The sequence below is a fragment of the Dermacentor silvarum genome, chromosome 5, assembly GCF_013339745.2.
Source record: "Dermacentor silvarum isolate Dsil-2018 chromosome 5, BIME_Dsil_1.4, whole genome shotgun sequence".
Lineage (NCBI taxonomy): Eukaryota > Metazoa > Arthropoda > Arachnida > Ixodida > Ixodidae > Dermacentor > Dermacentor silvarum.
Window position 1 is genome coordinate 113154531 of NC_051158.1, and position 24415 is coordinate 113178945.

The 24415-nt window shown below is 43.8% G+C and overlaps 2 protein-coding genes across 2 annotated transcripts in view; one reads left to right on the forward strand and one right to left on the reverse strand.

Annotated features, from left to right (window-relative positions):
- Window positions 1–24415, forward strand: part of LOC119453719 (gastrula zinc finger protein XlCGF8.2DB-like) — a 489906-nt gene that overhangs the window by 237873 nt on the left and 227618 nt on the right. The gene's annotated exons all lie outside the window — the stretch shown is intronic.
- LOC119453721 (guanylate cyclase 32E) overlaps window positions 1–24415 on the reverse strand; it is a 197038-nt gene that overhangs the window by 111576 nt on the left and 61047 nt on the right. The window contains exon 3 of the mRNA XM_037715756.2: window positions 15528–15647. Coding sequence (XP_037571684.1) covers window positions 15528–15647 — 120 coding nt within the window. The remainder of the gene's footprint in view (window positions 1–15527; window positions 15648–24415) is intronic.

Here is a 24415-nt window from a genome sequence, read left to right on the forward strand (position 1 = left end):
AAGAGAATGAAAAGCAAGAACTTAAGCTAAAAGTACCCTTCTTACGTCAGTCAGGAGAGTGACTACCATGGGACATGGCGACAGCGTTCGGTAGTCGCTTTTATTTATTTTTTGCTGATGTGAGCATGAAAAGACGGAATCAATATAAACTAAAGTACCACCCGATAATTATTTCATCTCTCTCGAGCGATTTTATCTGGTGACACATTAGGTGAAAATTCGAATCGATACTAAAGCAGTGGTGCTCGCAAATCTGATTTAGCAGCTAGAAAGCATGATGTACGACGATGTGCCTAGGATGTACAAAACAAAATTATCTGCGCATAACTTGATGCATTATTGATGATACAGTCTCTAAGGACTACAATTGCAGGAGTGAATACAGAAGTTCAATAGAGAGCAAGAAAAAAAAGAACGACAAATAAATGTGATCGAAAAACATAATGAGCCACGTTCTTCACGAATCGATCATATGATAGTTGTCGCAATGATCTCTCTAAGCTATCCCATATTTCAATTGTTAATGGATACAAAAGGAACATTTCAAAACAATTCGAAGCTGACCTAAACGGAACATTGTTAAGTGGATTGGAACGAAGGGATGCGTGGGTAGAGGGCAACGATAAATAAAATGGATTTTTTGGCACGGATGCCCTAATTCACAAACTTATGCAAGGAACAAATGTGTTTGCACGTGCGCCTTTCTAGCACAGAGTGAATCAATAAATTTTGAGCACGTGATGGAGAACAGCATCTCATAACGATGGTAAATGAGCCGTATAACTTTTCTCTGTACAAGTTCAATATTATCTATGCAATATTCGCAATGGAGAGACCAAACAATCACGGTAATTTCAGTCCAGGCTAAAGTGGAAGATTTCTACACTGTCCATTTGCAATCTTTATTACCTGGGTTTCGCGTGGCTGCTTATGGTATTGGTGTTGACAATATTATCACGTAGTAGTGACGGTGAAGAAAACAGTCGCAAGACTGTTTCGGACTAGAACGGACTTTATTGGGCGAAGCTGTGCCCACAAAAGCAAGTTGCACTCGAAGGTAAACGATAGCGGCGAACACAGTGGGCGATCGTCGAAATCTCATCAGCGGCGAAACGCGTCGGCTTTTATACATGAGTCATCGAAGGTTCCAGAGTAATGCCTGGTGCCCGCGTGTCTTCCAGAAAGTTCTAGACAATTCGCGTCGGTCATACAATCAGATACCATAAGTGTCGGTGAAAACAGGCAACGGAAAGAAGCATCGATAACGTTCGAGAAACTTCCGATGCATGCAGGCGCCTCCTGCGCCGAGCGATAATGGTTAACATTTGTGAGCCGGTGAAGAGCGGTCACTGGTGAAAGATAAACAAGTACACGTGGCAATATCGCTACTTATATGCCTAAGCTAATTAAGGATGCAATTTCAGCGGTTCTTGCTCATGTCCTTAGTACAATGTGGGTGAGGAGTATATTTCCAGCTCAAATGAAAATAACAATAGCAATACGAATATATAAACCCAAGGATAAGGACACAGTGGAAAATTATCGACGAATTTTGATACTCCCTGTATTTTGTAAAGTTGTGGAAATATTGCGGCTATTCCGTTAAACTCAACTCTGAAAAAAGAACACAGCATTCTTTCACCTCACTGATGTCGCTTTAGGAAAGCCTTTTCTACAATACCAAAGCAATGTACACATTTGTGGACTTTATTGGGAAACCCATTGATGTTAGATCATTGGTTATAAAAATTGGCACATATACTTGAAAAGCATTTGTTTCCTTACATCAAGTTATACTTAAGGGTCAATCATCCCGTTATATGAATCCTTAGTACTTTTTGAGAGTTATTTAAATAGCCTAAACAATTTGTTTAAATTTGTTTACGTTAGTGAAGCACAGTGTGATATTAAAAGTATTAATTTGGGTGCTCAGCAGGGCCAACTTCTTGGACCTATGCCCTTCTTACTATATATGAATTACCCACCCTCACAGGTATTTCATTCTCTACCTGTGCGTTATGCAGACCACTCTCAATCACTTATTGCAAGCCACGAAGAAAAAAATCTCGCCGTGCGGCCAAGTTGTCACTAGTATTGTTTTAGGACTAGTTGATGATGTCTTTTACCATGAAGTATTAGCGAAACCATCATTGTTTTCTTTAACTCCCTCAGCAATGTTGGTCATTATGGACGCCTTTGTTACTGTTTTAGTTTTTGTTAGTTATTACAGTTAGCACGAGTTAAGTCGTAGGCTAGGTTTGAGCGGTGAATTAAATTTTATGTGTAAGTGGCAAATGACCCATTGAGCGAAATGCAGCTCCATTAACGTGAAACCTGGGGAGGTACGAAGCATGCACCGCTAATCTTCTTATGCTGTCTTGAGCAATGGCTCATTACCCCGTAAGCGCGGCCTCCCTATTACGACGACAGAAGAGAAGTGAAATTCTACGCTGGAATGATGAGCGGCAATGTAGCCAGCTGTGAAAGACGACGACGAACGCGGGAGCAGTGGCACGAGCGCGTGCCGAGCGCGAGCACGAGCCTCTTGCTTTACCGTGACGACGTAGACAGGAGACGCCGACAGCCCTAGCGCATACGGTGCTTAGCACCTAAATATTCACGCACGAACTCTTCTGGGAGTTGTCTAAATATGCATTGGAATTGTGTTACTTGCTTATCTCCACGCTGCCTCGTGCCACCATCAATGTCATGAAACTTGATCCGACAAGTAAAAACCCTTATCAGCCCTTATCGGTCATTGTCAACTTTATCGGACTAGATCCGCCCATTTTCAACACTTAGTGGTTGTCTTCAACCTTATCTGACTCGATCCGAGCCTTATCAACACTTATCGGCGGGTGTCAACCTCATCGCAATTGATCCGATTCTTATAAACCCTTATCAACTTTATCGGACATATTCCAACCCTTATAAACTTTTATCGGTTCTTATCAACCTTATCGGACTTGATCTGAGCCTTCTCAACCATTACCCGTCCTTATCAACCTTATCAGAGTTGCTCCGATCATTATAAGCCCTTATCGCTCTTTAGCACCTTAACCGTCCACGTCAAACCATTACCAAACGTAATGAGACCCGTATCACCCCTCATCACTCCTTATCATCCTTATCAACTCAGTGACTGCTTATCTGTCAGTGTTGCGAGACGCAAAGCGCATGAGCCCCAAAGATCATTGGCATTTCAATCTGTGAAGTAACGACTCAACGGAAGGTTCATCCCGCGACCACCGAAACGCATCGGGGATATGGCGTGTTTGGCATTAAATGCTCGCAAAATCGAAATCTTCCTGACGTCTACAATGCTCCAAGTGGGCTCTACATGTGATCCTAGAGATGGCTTTTATTCCACCATCACCAAATCTCTCAACAAAGCGTTCATAGAAACTGTTCCCTTTGACATTTGTTTTGTACCGCCAGTACAACGCATTCATATGGTTCACATATATTCACCTTCTGCAAGCGTGAGTGTTTAGCCCGTGCTGGCCGGACTTTCTAATGTGCTTTCAGTAACCTTTAATTCCTGTAGCGCTTTGTTTTTATCGTTTTGCTGAAGATTCTGCTCCCATATAATAAAGGAAAAAATATAACTGTGGCTCCAATCCGCGCTGTGAAGGTGGTTGACAAGCGAAGCTCTAAACGACACCCATAACGATTACACATTATGACGTCACTTGAATTCACACACGTGGCTCTACAAAGAGTGAAACCAGAGACGAGTGAAATGTACTCAACCACACCCTTTAATACTTCACAACGACGATATATTCACGCTGTTCTTCTGGCGTCTTTACTTTCCGTGGTCCACCCATGGTAGCCTGGAATGAAGTGAATGAGTTGCTAGACCGTGGTGACGTCAATACGTGATTTCTATGCTGTTGGGTATTTTTCCACTAGGTGTAGCTTATGGAACCGTAATCTCTACCAGGAAAAACACGCGGGAGAAGGAACGCTGTAAACGGCACCCACAACGATTACCCATTGTGACGTCGCTTGAATTCACACACGTGGTTCTAGAAAGAGTGAAACCAGAGAAAATGGTTTTACGAGGGTTTTCAAGCAGCCGCAAACCTAATTTTTGCCGGAACGCGTTGGAGGGTGTTCCTATTGTTCACACGCGCCTTATCATCCATCATGTGGTTTTGACGCTTGTTTTGTGTATTTTTTTTTGAAAACGAGTTCTGAGCTGTATGCTGTATGCCTGATTTCAATGGAGAGGCGAGGGGAGCCCGGAAGAGCGCGCGACAACCCGCTTTCCTTCTATGTCCCTCCTCGCGACACATGGCGTTTTTTGCTTACGACGACACGGAAATTTCCTTGGCTGGTAGAGGTATCCAGCTTCGCTGTAAAAAAGAAAAGTGGGTGCTTAGCCCAGTGGGTAAGACACCCAGCTTCTGACCGTTGGGACGTAGGTTCGGAACTCTACCGCTACTGCTCTTTGTTTCGAATGTGTTTTTTTGACACAGTCATTTCTTTGTAGCAATGCGTTTTACGTGACGGACGGCTGCACGGGTTTCCTCATTGGTTAGGCATAGAGATACGCATTTAAAATTCCATTTAACGAAGTTAACAAATAATTACTGGTTTTGAATCACTGGTGTAAAAGAAAGTAGGCTCAGCACAAGTGAAACAGCTTTTTTTTATGTGTTCCAATTGGAAGCTAAGAAAGTCACAGGTTTACTTGTAGTGCTGCACGACAGCGGATATCTATCGTACCGACCACACAAAAATCTCGGGTGTCCTAATTGACTGGTCATTTGAAGTTTTGCATGGATAGTGTTATGCAATACTTCAAGCAAATTCATGCAAATTGCATGAATGCTGCGGAGCATTGCAAGTCCTGCGGGTGTCACCCCCTTTTTGACAAGGCTTCTATCACCTTTAAACACACTAACCAATTGACAAGAAAGATCGCTGAGGCATACAATATAACGATTAGGGGCAAGGCATGTATCAGCGAACCATCAATCGCTCTTCATAACAAGGAATTTCATTACTTCTGCAACTCTTGATTATGCCTAGTTTGTTACCTCGGCCTCGATGTATCACTGTGTCTTGCGCATGTCATGGTTCTTTGAATTTGGTATATAAGTTAGACGATCCTTCAATAAAATATCAGTTGAGAGTCAGCGCCGTGTTGTCGATTTTCCTTCCTTTTGTCCGTGTCTTGTTTGCGCAGTCACGATCCTTACGATGAATTCCAACCAACTGGCCCAACTTTCCGTCTTGTTGCAGTATATTTCTAGTACTCAGGGCTCTTTTTTTGTGTCAACTCGAACCTTCATAACCCAGCCTGTTTGGCAGCCATGACGGCAGCGTGCGTGTGTAAGGCCTGGGTTGCGTCTTGGCATGTCAGACAAGGAATTTGCCCAGCCGACGTCCAGATGGTGTGCGGGTGGCTGAAGCCCTCGGTTGGACATTCGCGGAGATTGTGCAAGATTCTCAAGTCCGAGTGGTGGCGACAAGTTAGGACTCTCAAAGACTTACTTTGAATAGCATGTTCACGTCATCTGGAGGATTTCCAACATTCACGCCAGTATAGGCAACGGTGCAACATAGCTGATTCGACTAGCGAATTCCTTTGGCGCAGTGTTCGTCCTACGCTCCCAGTGAAGGTAAAAAACAAAACCTGCTCAGAGTGATGTGCTTAACCTGAGCACGACGCCTATTCCGGAGGAACACCAGCGGGTATTGGGTCTCGGCCCGAAGTAGTGCTTCGAACCTCACCTGGCTTCCTTTGAGAAGGTGGCCACAGCAAGGTCGGTCTCAAGGTGTGCCAAAGACGACGAACGTCCAAAGGTGTGTGTCAGAATGTGTAGATGTCATTGCTAGGGCAGGAAAAGGAAGGGGTGGCATGGACCTGCTTAAGCCCCTAGTTCATTTTCTTTGTGAAAAGAAGTTGCATGTGCTAGTAGCAGACAAAGAAGGGTACTTTGTTGTTATGAATTCTGGTTTATTTTCGCAAACGTCTGAGGCAGTACTTCAGAAAAACTTTAAAGCTCTAAAGGTTAAAGCCGCGAAAGTCAAGCAGCAAGCACTTTCTATATGAGAAGAAATGAACTTGCAACGGTTAGCAGCTAGCGTAAAGAAAGCAAAAAATCTTGAGTTACAAGTTTTCTTTACAGTGAAATCGCACAAAGCAGACATGCCTTTCCGGGCTATAGTCTCGGAAAAAAGGCAGCTGGCAGTTGATTGTGTCGCGATATCTGCAGAAGAATCTTATGTGCCTAAAAATAGTAGACCCTTTCCGAACAGCGAATTCTGACTCTGTATGCAAGTACCTAAAAGATAGTTCGATGGGCATTCGAGGAGCTTTCAGCATAGACGTGGAAAACTTGTATTGCTCCCTTCCACATGCCCAGGTTATGAAGTGTGTTAAAGAGTGCATAGTATATGACAATGATGAAGTAGACTTCATTAAGTGTTGCGGCATATCAATAGAAGCTTTTCTTGAACTTCTTTCTTTTTACTTGAAGTCCACGTTTGTGTCATGGAGAGGGGGTCTTTATGTACAAAAATCGCGGGTATGCATTGGTTCGTGTGTGGCTCCTATCATCAGTGCAGTAGTTCTAGGTTATATTGACAGGCAACGAGTGTCACCTTGCTAAATTGTCTAGTGGCGTTTTCCGCTATGCTGATGATTTCATTATATTTATTATTAGTGACACTCACCCAACGGGTGTAGATGAAATTCTAGCGCTATTCAGACAGCACGGTATGGGCCTCAACTTCACTTTTGAACTCCCTAAATATCATCAACTACAATTTCTGGACCAACGAATAACCTTTGGTAAAAGTCATATGTGCTGGAAACATGATCCCAGATCGGTGAAGCCCATTTTGAACTATAATTCTGGTCATTCTAAGATTGTGAAGAGAGCTATAAAGAAGACTGTCCTAAATGCTGCACTGAAGAAGTCGTGTATACATATGTCCAAGGCTGCCTTTGATGATCAAGTTACTCGTTTAAAAGACTCTGGTTACCCAAATATGCTCATTTCTTCTTTGTGTGAAAGTATGCTTCTTGGCGTCAAAAACATAGGCAACAAAGGTGGTAAAACTAAATCAGATGAGAAAAGAAAAAAAAAACGCGGTAGTTCCTTATGTGCACAAAATGGCACATGTGCTAAAGAACGTAGATTCTAGGTACGGTATAGATGTTTGGTTTTCCGCGAAACATAAGATAGGCCGCATATGTCCGATTATGGACAATATGCTCAAGGATAAGCAGGCAAAAGGGAAATGCAATGTCAAACATGTGAAGGGCTACATCACATGTGTTAGGCACGTTGTGTATGCCATACCGTTGTCTTGTGGTACTGAGTACGTGGGCCAAACGAAACGCTGTTTAAACGTTCGACTTAGGGAGCATGAGCTGTCTCTTCAAGGGTTGCGCCACTTCATCTTCCGAAGCATTGCAAGTCCTGCGGGTGTCGCGCCCCTTTTTGACAAGACTTCTATCATCTTTAAACACACTAACCAATTGACAAGAGAGATCGCTGAGGCATACAATATAACGATTAGGGTCAAGGCATGTATCAGCGAACCGTCAATCGCTCTTCAGGACAAGGAATTTCATTACTTCTGCAACTCTTGATTATACCTAGTTTGTCACCTCGGCCTCGATGTATCACTGTGTCTTGCGCATGTCATGGTTCTTTGAATTTGGTATATATGCTAGACGATCCTTCAATAAAATATCAGTTGAGAGTCAGCGCCGCGTTGTCGATTTTCCGTCCTTTTGTCCATGTCTTGTTTGCACTGTTACGATCCTTACGATGAATTCCAACCAACTGGCCCAACTTGCCGTCTTGTTGCGTGAATGCTGTATACTGAAACTAGGGAAGATGACCGACGGAAAATCTTAAAATCAATACATAGTGAAAAATAACGCGCGAAGTGTTGCAGAGGACGCACGTGAAGGGCAAGGCCTGTGGCTCTATTAATTATACCGGTGGAATGTTAATAAACGCTGGGAACAAAGTAACCCAATGCTAATTGATCCCTGAAAAATAAATGCTCATGTGCTTTCGTAGGATGTAGTTGGACCATTTAATCAATTAGATAGCTTATTGGAGCACTTGTAACCAGTCAGGTTTTGTATGTAAAGTGTATCATTGTGCTACTTTTCGCTAGAATACCGTCGGTGGAGTGGTCAGCAAGTACAATCTTCAACTGGCAATGTACTACCGGTTAGAGTTGAAATCCTCGTTGGGCCACGTCGGTTTTTCTTTTGTTTACTAGTAAATTTGTAGCAAGGGATTTCGAGATTGCAGGGAAAGACAATGGCTGCAGCGATGGAGATTTTTGGCGAGTGAGTCCAAAACAACTATCACCTTAAAAATCCACTCTAATCGTTGAAAAGAGTCCCGATACGCCAGAAATAACGCAAAAAAGTAAATCCAGGTGTCGACACCGTCTCGAACTTCCTGAACCGACTCGACATGAAGTCACCATTTTTGACAGCGCCTGCTGTGTGCGCCTAGTGTGTCTAGTGTGTTATTTATCGGCAATGATGGATTATATTGCATTCTAAAGGGGACAAAAACACAAGTTGGCAAATTTCGACAGCTTTAGTGCATCGCAAAAGCCCAAATACGAGAACTTTTCTTTTTTTCTTTTACATCCTTGACGTTGCAATGACGTACCGGCGCTGGAGTTTCAGCGCAAAATTCAAAAGGTGAAATTTGAATCTTCGTTTTTCTTGTACAATTTTAAATTCTGCTTTTTTAAGCGCCAAAGCCACGGTATAATTATGAGGCACGGTGTAGCGGGGGACCCCGGATTAACCTTTACTACCTGTAGTTGGGGACCCCAGAATAATTTCGACCACCTGGGGTTCTTTAAACGTGCACCCAATGCACGGTAGACGGTCGTTTTTGCATTTCGCTCCGTTGAAATCCGGTCGCTGCTGCCGGGATTTGATCCAGCGCCCTCGGGCTCCGCAGAGCAACGCCAAAGAAACTACACAAACACGGCGGTAATTATTTTCTTTCCAAGAAAGAAACAGTTTCCGCAAGTTTCGAAAGACTATACCTTATCGGGTATAAACAAACTTGCTACTTCTTGCTAATGCCACTTTAATATTTTTGTTGTAATTTTCTATGGCGACGTCTGTCGTAGCCAAAACGACATCCTAATGGCCGCACTTCGTAATAGATTACACTCTGCGGTCGGGATTTTGTTCAGCTGCTTTTAAGCAGCGCCCACCTGTAAATCAAGAAAGTGAAACGGGGATATTAAGGACGGTAAAATTCGCTGGAATAATGGCGGCTTTCATTGGGTGAACAGGAGCTCTGAGAGAGGGCTGATCGGTGCCGTCGGGAGCTCAACCGCTGATTTTAATGCGGAAGTTTGCTATCTAGGAAGAACGTTGAAACTACTCTTCCTCTTTTTCCCCAAGGGGTTGGAGCAAGTTATTAGGTGCACCAGAAAACGATACGATATTGGGTACGGTTAAAAGCGCTATGGCTTCCGTACTGTTGATAAAGGTGGCGCATTATTATTTACGACACTCTATTTAATACTAACGATGGCAGCGGAAACAACAAACAGAGGTAAAAGGGTTGACTAGCACGTAGGATTGTATATAGTGCTGCGCAGTCTACCTCTACGCTCGCTCAATGCCGATATTGTGGGCGTTAATTACGCACGTCTTCTTCATCTGTATATTATCATCATCATCATCCTACGTTGCTCGATCCTCATCTTCAGTTCTGTGTGATCATCATCATCGTGTGTGTGCTTTTGCTGGTTCGCTGCCAAGTACTCGGGCCGAATAAATGTCGTGCCAACGGAGACGTCATAAGTGGTGGAGGTAGCTCTTCCATCCTCAGTCCTCTGCCCGCTCAGTTTATCCCCTGGAGCTTCGTTCAAGCCGCCGCTTCCGCCCACTTTCCGCTAGCATGTCTCAGGACGAACCACCCCCAGTTCTACCGCTACCGTTCTGACCCCACCAGCCGCCCCTTACATTCTGAGCAGCCACCAGCGTCACCCCCATCTCTTCGCTGGTCTTCGTGGGGAAGTTGTGGAAGACTGGCTGGACGACTACGAGCGAGTAAGTTCCACTAATCGTTGCGACGACCCGCATAAGCTCCGCCACGTCTCCTTCTACCTGACGGGTGTGGCGAAGACATGGTTCTTCAACCACGAGATAGACTTTACTGACTGGGCTGCCTTCAAGCATCAGCTCCACCAAGTATTTGGTACACCGGCGGTTCGTTCTACCATCCCAAAGAAAACTGTCGATACTCGCCAGCAGCAGCCATGCGAGTCTTACACATCGTATATTGAGGATGTTCTTGCGCTTTGCCGCCCTGTGATTTCATCTATGTCAGACTAAGTACGCCACATCCTGAAAGGCATTACATCAGGCGCCTTCAATGCCCTTGCTATCAAGAACCCCGCTACAATCGCTGACATCGTCACCACGCGTTAGCGCCTGGACGCCTTCAGCCGAACGTTGGCGAATATTCTTCTACGGCGGACCCACATCTGCGTGTCAGATACGAGCTATGATACGCGAAAAATTACAATCAATGGGCTTGTCGTCACCGTCGGTGTGCCCCAGTCCGCCTGCTAGCGCGGCCTAGCGTGACGTCATCAGGGATGAACTGACGTCCTTGACCTGCTCTGCGCTCATGCAACCCTCCATCGCTCGTCCCCTGCCAACGTACGCGAAGTTGATGCTACGCCTCAAGGCAACGTCTACTCAACGGTGCCGCTAACAACGTACGCATCGGCTGCTGCCGCGCCTCCAGTGAACACCACGTCAATGCCGCGCGAGCTTTCATCGGCCCATCTGACTGCACTGACTCTCGGAGCACCTAGCACCCTGTACTACCCGCCTTGGCGTCCGTCACGGCCCACGCGCTATTACTGAGGCTATCGCGGCCATATTTCACGTTTATTCCACAAGCGTCAGCAGGACGAGCGTCGGGGATACGACATCTCTGAACGCAACTTTTCGACTGGAGCCTCTTCCCATAGCCGGTGTTTCTCTTCGCCTCCGCTCCGCTCTACATCTCCGCCCGCATCGACTTACCGTTCAGCCAGACGCCGCTCCCCTTCGCCGTTCCGCCGCTCCACGTCACCACTACGGCCCGTCTCACTCAACTCTAACAATCGGCCGGAAATCTAAGCGATGCAGTTGTTGTAAGACAAACTGCAAACATCAACAGGACTGAAATTCCTCCGTTGCGACCATCCAATGTGCTCTCGGCGTTTGTCCAAGGAGTGCCCGTCGATGCTTTGGTGGACACAGGTGCGACAATTTCCGTTATCCATGCTGATTTATGTTCCCGCCTCAGGAAAGTCACGACGCCATACGATGGACCGACGCTTGTTTCAGCCCAAGGGGACACTGTTCGTCCTCCCGCTCTCTGTACTGCGCGTCTCCTGATCGATGATATCCTGCACCATATACAATTAGCTGTTCTGTCCCCGTGCGCTCACCAACTTATTGGTTCGGCTCACCCACGTAGTGGGTGAGTCGAATTATCTGGGGCGCTGGAGCAGCTGGAGCAGCTGGAGTGACTAGGTACAATGCGCTGGCAGGAATTCTGTACTTCACTCACTCCCTTTACACCTGAATCAAAATTATGGAGTGTTCTGCGCTCTTTAAGTGGACCAGTAACGCACCAACAGCCATTCAGAGCTCTAGCTTTAGTCCAGAAAGTACCGGGAACAACTGTTGCAAACGAGTTTTGTCAGCTTATTACACGCCCAAGTGCAGAAGTAAACACATCTGAATACAGTAATTCTATCGAAGAAGTCAAAGCATCGGTCCATTTTTCTATCAGAAGCGATCATCATGACCTAGATCAGCTGTTTTCACCAGAAGAATTAAAGAACGCACTTGTATCGTGCCGCAGAGGACAACAGCTGGACCTGACGGGGTCACATATGCTGCCCTGAAAAACCTGGGTCCTGTAGCCACAAATACTTTATTAAAATTACTGAATGAAACATGGATATCGGAATGTCTTCCTCCTGTTTGGAAAATTGCGCGAGTGGTTCAGATACAAAAACCGTGTAAAACTCCTTTATCGTTAGATTCTTTGCGCCCTGTAAGCCTGATAAGTTGCGTTTGTAAACTTATGGAAAAGATGATTGATGCTAGGCTTCAGTGGTGGACAGAATGCATCAACGCACTGCCCGAAAATATGGCGGGCTTCCGCAGGCGCCGGTGTACGATGGATGCTATTTTAGATCTTATTACATACGTAGATCATGAGAGGAGCTGTGGAAGAATCACCATTGTAGTGTTTCTAGAAAAAAAGCGTGCATTTGACACAGCCAGCCACACTCGCGTACTGCACGGGTTAATTCTGTTGGGCATAGTTGGCCGAACACTGAGATGGATTGCGGAATTCTTAAGAGACAGGAAAATCTATATTGAAACTGCTGATGGCAAAAGAACAGAGCATAAAGTGAATCAAGGCGTTCCACAAGGTAGTGTACTCAGTCCATTTTTATTTAGCTGTGTTATGGCTGAATTACCCCATATCTTGGCCGCTATCTTGAATTATTCACTATATGCAGACGACTTGTGCATATGGGCATCTGACACGAGTACTCAAGCCGTTCAGCTAAAGTTGCAAGCTGGCCTAACAGTGATTAATGATTTTTTGAAAAGTAGAGGTATGATTATTTCAATTGAGAAAACTGCTGTACTTCCTTTTACAAGGAAATGCCTCAAGAGATTCCAGCTCGTGCTAGACTTTCAGCGTTTGCAACTTGTGCGACAGCACAAGTTCTTGGGTATTAATATAGACAGACGGCTATCATGGGCTCCCCAAATAAAATCATTAGAGGAGAAAGTCAACTCCTTAATCAACATTCTTCGTCGATTTGTTGGAGTGAGATGGGGTAGTTCAACCTCTTCTTTATTACGCATTCACTTGGCGATCATTAGACAAAGAAAAGCATACTCTGCCCCTGTACTACATGGAGTATCCCGTAATCTAGAGGAAACAATTCAAAGATTAATGGCCAGAAGCCTTCGCATATGTCTTGGCGTTCTCCGTGCATCTGCCAGTGCTTTGTTAACTGCTGTGTCCCGCCAACCAACGTTTCATGCACCAAGATTTACGGAAACTTGTCGTCATGTTTTTCGTTTGGCAACACAACACGCTAATCATCCATTATGCCAAAACCTTGAAGGTAGAACCGCTGCGCGCATACATGATGAAATACGGCGGTGCAAAAACTTACTACCTGCTTACGAGTACTGGCCTGCATGCGCAACTCATCCTCCATGGCGACTTGGAATTCCAGAAATAGTCACTTTAATTCCTGGAATAGGTCGTAAATGTGACATGCCCGTAGTTGTGATAAAGCGATTAACTCTATCACATCTTTACACTAACTACGTAGATCGCATTCACGTATATACTGATGAGTCATGCTGGAAACAAGGCTATACATCCGCGTTTCATACACCTGAATACCAAGAGAAAAGAGCTTATAAGCTTTGCGAATTTACAACGTCCACAACGGCACAACTTTACGCAATATTTCTGCTTTTCGTTACATATGTCAGCATTCTGGACCTCTTCGCTGGGTAGTTCTGAATCATTCGCAAGCCTCATTGCTGAGCTTAAATGAAATCAGCTTAAGAAAAAGAAACAGCACATTGGCATACGAAATACAGAATACACACGCCATAGCGAAAGATCTACAACACGACAAAACTTTCCAGTGGATTTCAAGCCACTGTGAAATCATAGGAAATCTAACGGCTGATCACATGGCACGTGCAGCTCATTAAAAGAATGAATTGTCACTCGTTCCTCTAGCTACGGGTGATGCGCGTTGTTTATTGAACAAACTATACGATAAATTGTCCAAGGAATCTTAGTTCATAAATGATGCGCAGAACTCTCAATTATATGATATTGATCCTGGAATAGAATTCAATATTCCGTTTAAGGTTAACCGATTGGTTGAAACAACAGTACATAGGCTTCGGCTAGGCACTGCCTATACTAAAAGATTCCTGTATAGGATAAGAAAAACTAATAGTGCTACATGCTCATGTGGAGAGCCCGAGGAAGACATAGAACACCTTCTTCTACACTGTAAAAACATGATGCTCTCCGTAAGAAGCGTTCAGAAAAACTACATGGCTTGGATAGACGACCCCTATCCATAGGAAAAATTTTGGTTCCATGGCCGACAGAAATATTACAAAACATCGCTGCGCTCGCCTTAGTACAATTTTCGGAGGACTCAAAAATATCACAAAATTACTAAGTCAGATATCAGTTATTGCTGGCATTGTTATTATTAACTGGCACTCTTGATTACATGTTTATTGTGTCTTCGTGTTCATGTAACATTTTTGTCTGCGTAAAAGACTGTTGTATTTAGAGCACGGCATTCAAGAGGTACCTAATGTGCAAGTGCCCAAAATCTTTTGTGAACGTTTATGCTTTGTGAACTCATGTGTTGCGTGTGAACTCTTCGGTTTTGTGAGTATTGTTATATGTTATATGTTATGTGAACTCTTCTGTTGCGTGAACATTTATTTATATTGAAGTTAAGACTTAGTACGTGAATGTTTGTACATGTGGTTCTTAGTCCAGTTTTGTGATTTTTGACAACTTTATGAGGACAACTATCATGTAAGAAAAGGGGAGTAGACGGCGCCACATATGGGCACCAACCTTTCCTTAACTACATTTAATTAAAAAAAAAAAGCACCTTGCGGATACGCTGGTTGCGGATGATTTTTTCCGCCATGGACGACGCCGACGCCGGATTTTCTGCGACACGGGACCCTTAACGCTCTCGCGTTAAAACGGTTGTCGTGAGCGTAATGGAACGGACGGACGGTCACGTGAAACCAAGTTTCTAGCACTGCACTACAGCCACATTGAAATGATACCTGTAGTTGATGCGCTTACCCCCGCGCCCGCAACACTTGAAGGAATTTTCAAAGGTTGCCGTCTTTGATTTGCGAGTCGTAAATAATGTGCAGTAGATGCGTGACTGATCTTTTTCGCACAATTCGTCAGTTATATTGTGAAGAGCAGGCACCGGGAACCTGGCAGCCACTTAATGTTAGGTTGCGTGGAGTACGAATTTGAATGAACGTTAAACCTGAAATGCTGGTAAGGGGGAGATGTAGCCAGTGATTAGTCTCCACGCATATGTATAGGGCGCAAACACATTGTATATAAAACAGTTTAATTGTCAAATTGTTGCCTTAGAGTGCTTATCAGAAGAAATGTGGGTTTGCGTCCTTTATTGCCACTACTTCTAGTTTGCTCTCAAAATGAAATAGTCGCGCTAAATTGTAACGGAAAGTAGAGCAAACTAAGGGAGGGCGAAGAGCTCACGCTATTTTTCGAACCCGTCCTCGCGATTTTGTTTACCTTGCGCTAATTTCTGCTTGAAAGTTTGTCTCACTCTCCATACTTTGAAATAACTTTACAAGAGTGCATTTCTCGTTGCTCTGCTCCCATTACAGTGCCATTCATTACTAACATGGACACAGCACTAACCTGGTCCCAGCGGTAGTAACGGAGCAGCGAGATGACCGATTTGGAGACCTTGGACAGCGGTGGCAGGGTCCGGGCGAACGTCCGGAAAGACCGGCCGGACACTCGTAGATCCGAGCAGCGCTGCAAAAACATCCTAATTAGAAGCTGCATGCTCTGATAATCCATCCGCTTGTATATATAAAAACAAAAGCTTTCTTCTTCCGCTGAAGTCTGTTCGCTTCCAACGCTAGGATCGTGACTATTGCTTCCGAGCTTAAAAAAAAAAAATCCATCGGCGAAAGACTTAAGCATCGAGTAAGTCACCCGCCTAATCTGCCGGCAAGATCATTAGCACCATGCGTGAGTGTTGAACAGCGTATTGCCGTAGTGCGAACTCAAGTGGAAGATTGAAGGGTCATCGAGAAAAGGAAACAAATAGAAACAACATGTATGCCAATGATCATTAGCTTTGTTTTACCTACGACACATCTTTTAGGAAACTCTGTTCGCTTCTTGCATGGTCCCGTAGTTTAGGTTCTAGGAACTATGTGTTTATTACCTGTATCTTCATTTGAAAGCACGGAGTTTTTCCACGTTTGGAGGGATTAGCCTGCTCCAGGCTACGCAATAAATAAATAAATAAATAAATAAATAAATAAATAAATAAATAAATAAATAAATAAATGATTAAATAAATAAATAAATGATTAAATATTTGCTTTAAATAACAAAGAAAAAAGATTATCGAAGCAGAAACTTAAGTGGGTAGCTTGGAGTGCCGTCATGTGTGATCATGTCATAACGTACCGTTCATGAACGCGCCGAGTGTCGACACAGTGTGCTCCTTCTAGTGCCTACCTCAACTTTGCTTTGTGAACCAGAAAGCTTCCATCATGTACAAATGTAAGAGGTGTGCGAAAATTACGGAAGTTTTTCAATATCAAGCGCTACTCCATCAAAATATGTGCCTGATAACTGAATGCCTAAAGGCTGAATAATGGTCCTGCTGCTTATCTGTCCGGCAACTGTCCAGTTATCGCGAGTTTCAGCCAAATCCAAACAGTGTCAATAAATTTAGGTTTTGCATAAAAGAGCAGTATTCTGCCTCCCGTGTTTTACAGCGAGATTGAAATTTGTTCCCCAGCTTTTCTTAGAGACAGCAGTTTCACAAACGCACCAGTATGACAGGGTACAAATTATGAACGTTCTTGGAGGTAGTTTTGGCAAAAGCCTCTCCATCCACGCGCCACCGCCGCTTTCGCTAAGTAGCGCCAACCTCTCATGTGCGCCGCTGTTCCCTGATTCGTCGCTCAAACCAGTTCCGCTTCCGCAGTTTCCGCTTCCGGGGTTTCCGTTTCCGGTTTTTCTACTTCCGGGATTTCCGGTTCCTGAATTTTCGCTTGTGGCACGCTCGCACCTCTACGCAGCAGTGACGTCGCTTCCGTCAAAAACGGAAGCTGGGACTACGTAAGTTCCGCTTGACACCGGAAACTGAGGGGGTGAGCGAGGGAGGAGCGTGGAGGAGGAGGGTAGGTTGGCGATACTTAACCTGGTCGGCGAAAACGCGTATGGAGTGGCTTTATTTGTGGCGACATCCCTGAACAGTTTAAGTTGTAAAGGCGTCACTGATCTCCTGACATTGCACTAACTCGAATCACCTGAATAATGTATCTGCATCTTTTTTTTCATCTTTGTTCCACTGGGAATAGTTGCATTTGCGCATTTCCTACGGAACGTCGTCAAAGACACGTGAGCTATTGAAATTTGAGATGGATAAAACGGCTCACTTCAGTGAGCTGCTCGGAACGGCTCAGCTCACTGAAATTAACCAGTTCATTTGAACAGCTCACCGGTTCACCTAAATGTGTCACCTGTGTTATGCGTATTATATAGTTATTTGGCTTAAAAAAACGATATATGCATAATTGAATAACTGTGTTATTAGTATTTTCGCTATGGTTAGAGATTATCTTTACATATTTTAAAAGCATGAATTTTTAGTGGTAATGAAACTTTCTTTTCTCATATTGAGGATAAAATGCCTTTAATACTGTAACAGGCAAGATGCGACGTACGTTTCTCAGAAAAAAAAAAGTAACTTCATCGTCCTTACAGGAGCTTTTCTGTTTTTGTGGTACTTTAAAATTAACTTTGGTCAAAATAAGAACACAAAATTATTGTACAATATCTTTCAGCTTTATTCATTTATTCTCACACGCACGCTCACTATAATATGAGTGAGCTGTAACGCCATGCAAAACGAATGTCGAAATCAGTTCTTGAAGTACAATGCAAAAATCATACTAAAGATCTACAAAACTACCGCACGTACCTTTCGTTTTTTTTTCTCTAGAGCGCACGCGCGATACTGGCCATCATGCCATCATGCGCCAGGACAAAAAAGAAAAAGAAGAAACGAAGTTCTATTACAACACAACAGATCATTCGCCTCGTTTTATTGACATGCTAATGTTACACGCTAACAAAATGCACTGCAGTGGATGCCATTGGCGACATTTTCATGACTACGCTAATTAGCACAAGTGAAGACCCGGACGTAAACTGCACGTTCACCTGTTGTCTTTAAAGACACGGAAGACCATCTTCGAAGTGTTGTTGCACCATCGCACGATGTGCGATCGGTGAGAGTCGTGAGACATCGTTCGAACAGCAGCAGGCAACGAACGGCGCCGTCCTTTGTCAATTAAGGCTTCTTTACTTCTCCCTTCGGTGGCATCGGGACGCACAAAAAACCAAAGGGACTGCTGCGCACACCACACTGCGAGCGAGTACCAGTAGCGCCAGTCTGCCCACGCCGGCCACCACTCGTCGGTTAGAAAACGAAATCTCGAAACCCAGCAGAAGACAAGGCTCTGACAGCACGGTCCGGCACGGCTCACTGAACGAGAGAGAACCGGCTTCCTATCTCCGAAAGAACTGCCGCTCACTTACTGAACCACGGCTCTCTCGCTCTTCAAAACAGCGGCTCAAAAGATCCGGCTCGCTCCTGAGCGACCCATCTCTAGTTCCGCTCGTTCAGTGAGCCGTGGCGAACCGTTCCGTCTCTTCTGGTGGTTGCGATTTCCGCGCCATCTATTCCCTTATAAAAATGACTATTGAAATGTTGTTGACATATTGTTGAGGAATTGTTGACACAATATCCTTTCAATAATGTCTCAATAGTTATTGAGCGTACACAACAATACCTCAACAATAAAGTTGTTGAGCGCTTCACAACAGTAAAGTCATTGACTAATTCTTGTTGACATATCGTTGAATAATGTTGAGTATTATTGAGAATTGTTGAGCAATATTGACATTGAATATATATCGGAAACAGGCACACGTAGACGTGTGCGTGTTTTACACATATATAATGTTTTAGTGTTCACTTCATCACCACTAAATATATATAGTGTCACATAACTTGAACCACAGGCCTATCTCTCGAGTCGTAACTGCAGGAGCTTGTGGCAAGACGACGCTGTCGCAGGCGTTCCGCTTCGTTTGCCCTAAATTCCGGGTCGGCGGCTCTTCGCTGACGTTTCGCCTGGGCTTCGGAATCCGTCAAGCTAGAATCAGCATGCTAGAATCGGACGACAATTAAGCTTCGCTTACTAGAATCGGAAGACAAGCTTTGCTTACGTAAGCGAAGCTTGTCGTCCGATTCTAGCATGCTGATTTTAGCGTGACGGCTTCCGAAGCCCAGGCGAAACGTAAGCGAAGAGCCGCCAACCCTGAATTTAGGGCGAACGAAGCGGAACGCCTGCGACAGCGTCGTCTTGCCACAAGCTCCCCCAGTTACGACTCGAGAGATAGGCCTTTGGTTCAAGTTATGTGACACTCTATATATTTAGTGGTGATTAAGTGAACAATAAAACAATATATGTGTAAAACACACACACGTCTACGTGTGTGCGTTTCAGATATATATTCAATGTCAATATTGCTCAACAATTCTCAGTAATACTCAACATTATTCAACAACAATTAGTCAACGACTTTACTGTTGTGAAGCACTCAACAACTTTATTGTTGAGGTATTGTTGTGTACGGTCAATAACTATTGAGGCATTATTGAAAGGATATTGTGTCAACAATTCCACAACAATATGCCAACAACATATCAATAGTCATGTTTATAAGGGACCCCCATTTTCTCGACAGATGAAGGGCTGTTGATTTTGTCTCTTTGGGTCACACGTGTGACAAGGGCAGTTCAAGGAAGCGTTACAGGTCCCCGTGCCCACAGGGGATATGTGCCATTGAGCTTGGACCCTTTCTGCACTGCCTCCAGGATCGGCCCACATGAAAAGGGTGCCATTGATCTTGGACCCTTTCTGCACTTCCTCCAGGATCGGCCCACTTTATCTGCCCCTGTATCTGCCTTTGAACGTCGCTATTGGAAATGGCAAATATAACTTCAGCGTACTAGAGAAGTTACAGCTTGAGTTATATTGTCAAGAAATATTGGGAAGAACTCAGAAGCAATATTTTTTTCATAATTTGTTTGGAGAGTAACTAGCGTATGTAGTAAATGGTTGCTGCCAGAGACCGCATTTTTTCCAAGTTTGACTGGTTGCTCGGATGATCTCGTTTTGTTCTCGCAACTTGTCATAATGGTTTTTGATGTGTGGCATAGCCAGTGTCAAGCAGAAAGCATTTACTATTTTGTTTGCTCAGATGTTTTGTTTATATCAAGTGTATTGCATGTACGGTACATTATATTGCTCTCTACGCTCATACCACAGTTGCACTCATGCCTACGGGTGACTAAATTTCATTTTCAACTTGCCGGCATGTTCTCGTTTTGAGTGCCCGGATAACAGCTTTGGCTTTTGGCTCAAGGTCACTTGAAGATCGCCCACAACGGGAGCTAAAAGCATTTCATGCTTAAAAGAGTAGGCAACCTTAAACTTTGACCTAGGTGTTTCTTTTTGGCACTCGCATCCCGGCGTTGGTGTTCTGTGCTTTGGTAAGCAGTAATAAGTGATTTCTGATCAATTATAATTATTCCAGACACTTCAGTAACTCAACTTGAACTAAGCTTATGCTTTGATATCATGTCTATAAAGAAACCGATGAATTTTGCACTGTACTACATTTTTTTTCCTGGTTTATTTTTAATCTCGTCTCAGCTAATTTGTTATAATTATCCCAGACACTTCAGCAAGTCAGCTTGCAACAAAACTTATGCTTTGATATCATATCTATAATAAAAGTCATGAATTCTGAACTCAACCATTTTTTTTTCTATTTTTCTGATTTACTTAGATTGCGTCCCCGGTCGTCTCAGCTAATTAATTCTAATTATTCCAGACAGTTCAGTAACTCAACTTATAACTATAAACTTATGCTCTGATATCATATCTATAATGAAATTCGTACTGTACTATATTTTTTCGATTTATTTTCACCTCCTGATTATCTCTGGAGATGAACCGGAAGTACTGTCCAAAGAACAAATGGCACTCGACGCTCCTGCCACTAAAAACTCCCGATACAGCTTTCTGTTGCTCAATACGTGGAAAATTAAAGTGATTTTTTTCTTTTTCTTCTTCTTTTCCGAGTGTGAAAGAAGCCCACGAATACACGCAAAATTGCCGCACAACTAGCCGCTCGAGGCACTATGCGTGTATAAGCGGGCTTTCACGCTCGGAAAAACACTTTTATGTGGCACGTATTGGGCAACAGAAAGCTGTATCGGAAGTTTTTCCTGTTTCTCTATAATTTTCTGATTGACACTTTTCATCTAAATATAACATCTGAGGAGCTAATTATTTAATTATTAATTTATTAATAATTACAATCATAAGGATTATCTAATTATTTATCTAGTGCAAAAAATTGAGTATCTGTAAGCGACGGCAAACAACATTACCTTGGTTCTGTCCAGCTACGTGGCATTTGCATATATTTAAGTGTCGGTGCTAGAAAGTTTGGACGCCCTGTATATACTGGGTGTTCAAAATTAGGCTTTACGAAAATTTTTAAAAATCCCTTGTAGCAGGTAGCATAATTCTTATCGCTTAGCTTGGTTATTCGAAGAAACGGACATTAGTAACACAAGAAATTGAAACTAATATTCTAATAAATAACAAAAATTGACTAATAAACTTCTTAGTTCATTATTTTACGACACATATTGCAATATATGAATTGTAGCCGGTGAGTTTGCAAGACGCATCCCCCTAAAATGAATTTACAGTATAACACCAGTTTCGAGATATTATTGCCCTTAGTGTGGGACGAAATACATGGGCGTTTTAGTTACTTTTTTGCTTCAATGTATAAAACAGCATTTTCGTAACAAAGTAAGTATAACAGTGCATTTTTACGGCGAGTTTGATGGTGCATATCTCCAAACTGGTGTCATTCTGGAAATTCATTCCAAGTGGCTACGCCTGACAAGCTCACCGGCTCCAATTCGTAAATCGCAATATGTGTCGTAAAGTAATAAAATGTTAATTAGTGATTTCTTGTTAATTAGTTCAATCTATGTTTCGACTGCTCGTGCTACTAATGTCCGCCTCATCGATTAACCCAGCTCAATGATAAGAATTATGCTACCTGCCACAGGCGATTTCTAAAAATTATATATATAGTCACAAAATTGGAGCACAAAACAAACGTCCCAACAAGCAGTGACCAATGACCGATGATTGGGCACCTCCTGGATTCCCATCGGCTTCTATTGTAAGTGGCCAGTGCCCTGTTTGTGTCAGAAAACGGCATTGCCTCCATGTTAGATATGGGCAAGATGGTGGGAAAAGTAATATGTAAGCATAATAAATAAATATTTTTTTAAAGAGTGCGTTTCGTTTAGTTGTTAGCCTTTAGCGCACAATAGAATGAAACAAGTTTGGGTGATCTCTGTGACGTGGTGTCCATATTTTACATGGAAGCCTAGGTCTATTCTGTAACACGTACAGACGCGGTGCTGGCCAGTGTGCTGGGAAACTGCTTGGCCACCACGCACAATCTACGCTGTTATACTTTGCCGGTAGCAAATCGTAGCGCAGAAGCACAGGCACAAATATTTAAACAATGGGACGGAATTCTGTCTACCGTTTGTCATCATGTCAAACTAACAAGCACGAAAAGCGACAATTGTGTACGTTGCTGGTCCGTAGTTCATTTCGCGCCGGTTGCTTCACGTATTAAAATAAATGTTTCTTTTTAATCCAAACGATGAAAACTGTGCGCGCACACAGGGCGCGACATTTGCGATGTTTGAATTTTGCACTATTTCCCGCGCGCTGCGTACGTGACCGGCCGCCGCACTGCGTTACCGCGATAAAGAAAATAGTTTCTCAAGGAAGCTAAGCAGAAAACTTTCATACTCTTGCAAACTGCAGAAATTGTTAAGAAATACCATTATACTACAAGCTTTGTTAATAAAAATTGCAATTCATGTCTATGAAAGCGTGAATTTGTATGCGTGTTTTTGTGTGAATGCGCGCTTGCGCTGTTGACTCTGGCGCATTCCAGAACTTTGTGCGTGCGGCGGTGTGTGTGCGGGTTGCGTGATGAGTTTGCTGCGTTTTCTGTGCCCTTTGCCTCGCTGTGACATCTTTGGTATATTCCAACTTGTTATTCGCTCTTTATGGGCTACGCGTTGCCTCGAAGATCACCATGATCGCCTCCGACTCAACCACATCGAAGGTGAGTGAGTGTTTCGAATTCCACTTGCTCGTTCATTGCGACGCTATCAGCAAAAGTGTGTACGGAGCCCGTGCGTGTCTTCCACGCGCCTTTGTGCTCGTTTTCATTACTAGTACTATCCTTCCGTTGCGAGAATTGGTTGTGCAGCACTAGATTTGTGATATTGAACATGAAGTTTTGTCCTGATTTAACTTCACAGCGCGCTTGTGGCGACGTAAAGCAGCTATGTGGAGCCAGCTAAAACAGGGCATGTTGTGCGCGCCACGATTTCTGGTACGGTGTTCCACCACCGATTGAAATTAGCCTTATTAATGAGCGCTCGGTGCTCTGCCGTTTTGGTGGGCAGCTATGTGGAGCCAGCTAAAACAGGGCATGTTGTGCGCGCCACGATTTTTGGTACGGTGTTCCAGCACCGATTGAAATTAGCCTATTAATGAGCGCTCGTGCTTTGCCGTTTTGGTGGAAACAATGCGACGTGAAATAGTCCGAACTGTACTGTGATCAAGTATATTTCGTTCGCGCAACGCCGTCCATTGACGTGCATCTACTACATGGCGTGTCGGGATCGGCAAAAATATGCGCGGGGCGTTTTGCCGTTCGAATGTATTCTGCTGCGCTGTTCGCTTCAGGATCGAGTGCCCAGAGTCCGCTGACACGCCGTGCGGTAGACACGCGCTGTGGCGCGATAATAATAAAGAATTGCAAGGGCGTATATGTGATTCTATGTGATAGGTGAGATAAAAAAGGGGTGATGTCAGCGAATGCTGTGAAATATCAGGTCATGTGTGGTTTGTGTTCCGCCGGTACGCGCGTGGTGAACTTTTTTTTTTTTAAAGCATGATCTCCCTTCGACGCCATCGAGTGCTTCGCGCAAACGCCTTCGCGTAGGCGCTCTATATTCACGGAAAAGGCAGATTCTGTGGGATTCTATGTTCTGCTTTAGTGGGATGAAACATTCAAAATAATGTCATCGTGTGAAGTTTCAGCCTTTGGCCCTTCAGTAACTGATTGATTTAACTAAGTTCGAAAATCAGTAAAGGAACGAGATGCTTGGGCATATTTGCCGTGTCGTCCCACTGTACTTCCAGTGGCATGTAGGCGTTATCGACAAATGTCGAAAATTAGCAAGGCTTTTTATGACGTAGAAGTAGACAGCTATGTCAATAAGTTATTTTTGCTTTGAATTCACACACTAAAGAGGAGAGAGAGTGAAAGGGGAGCGTATCCTTGTGAACTAAATGACG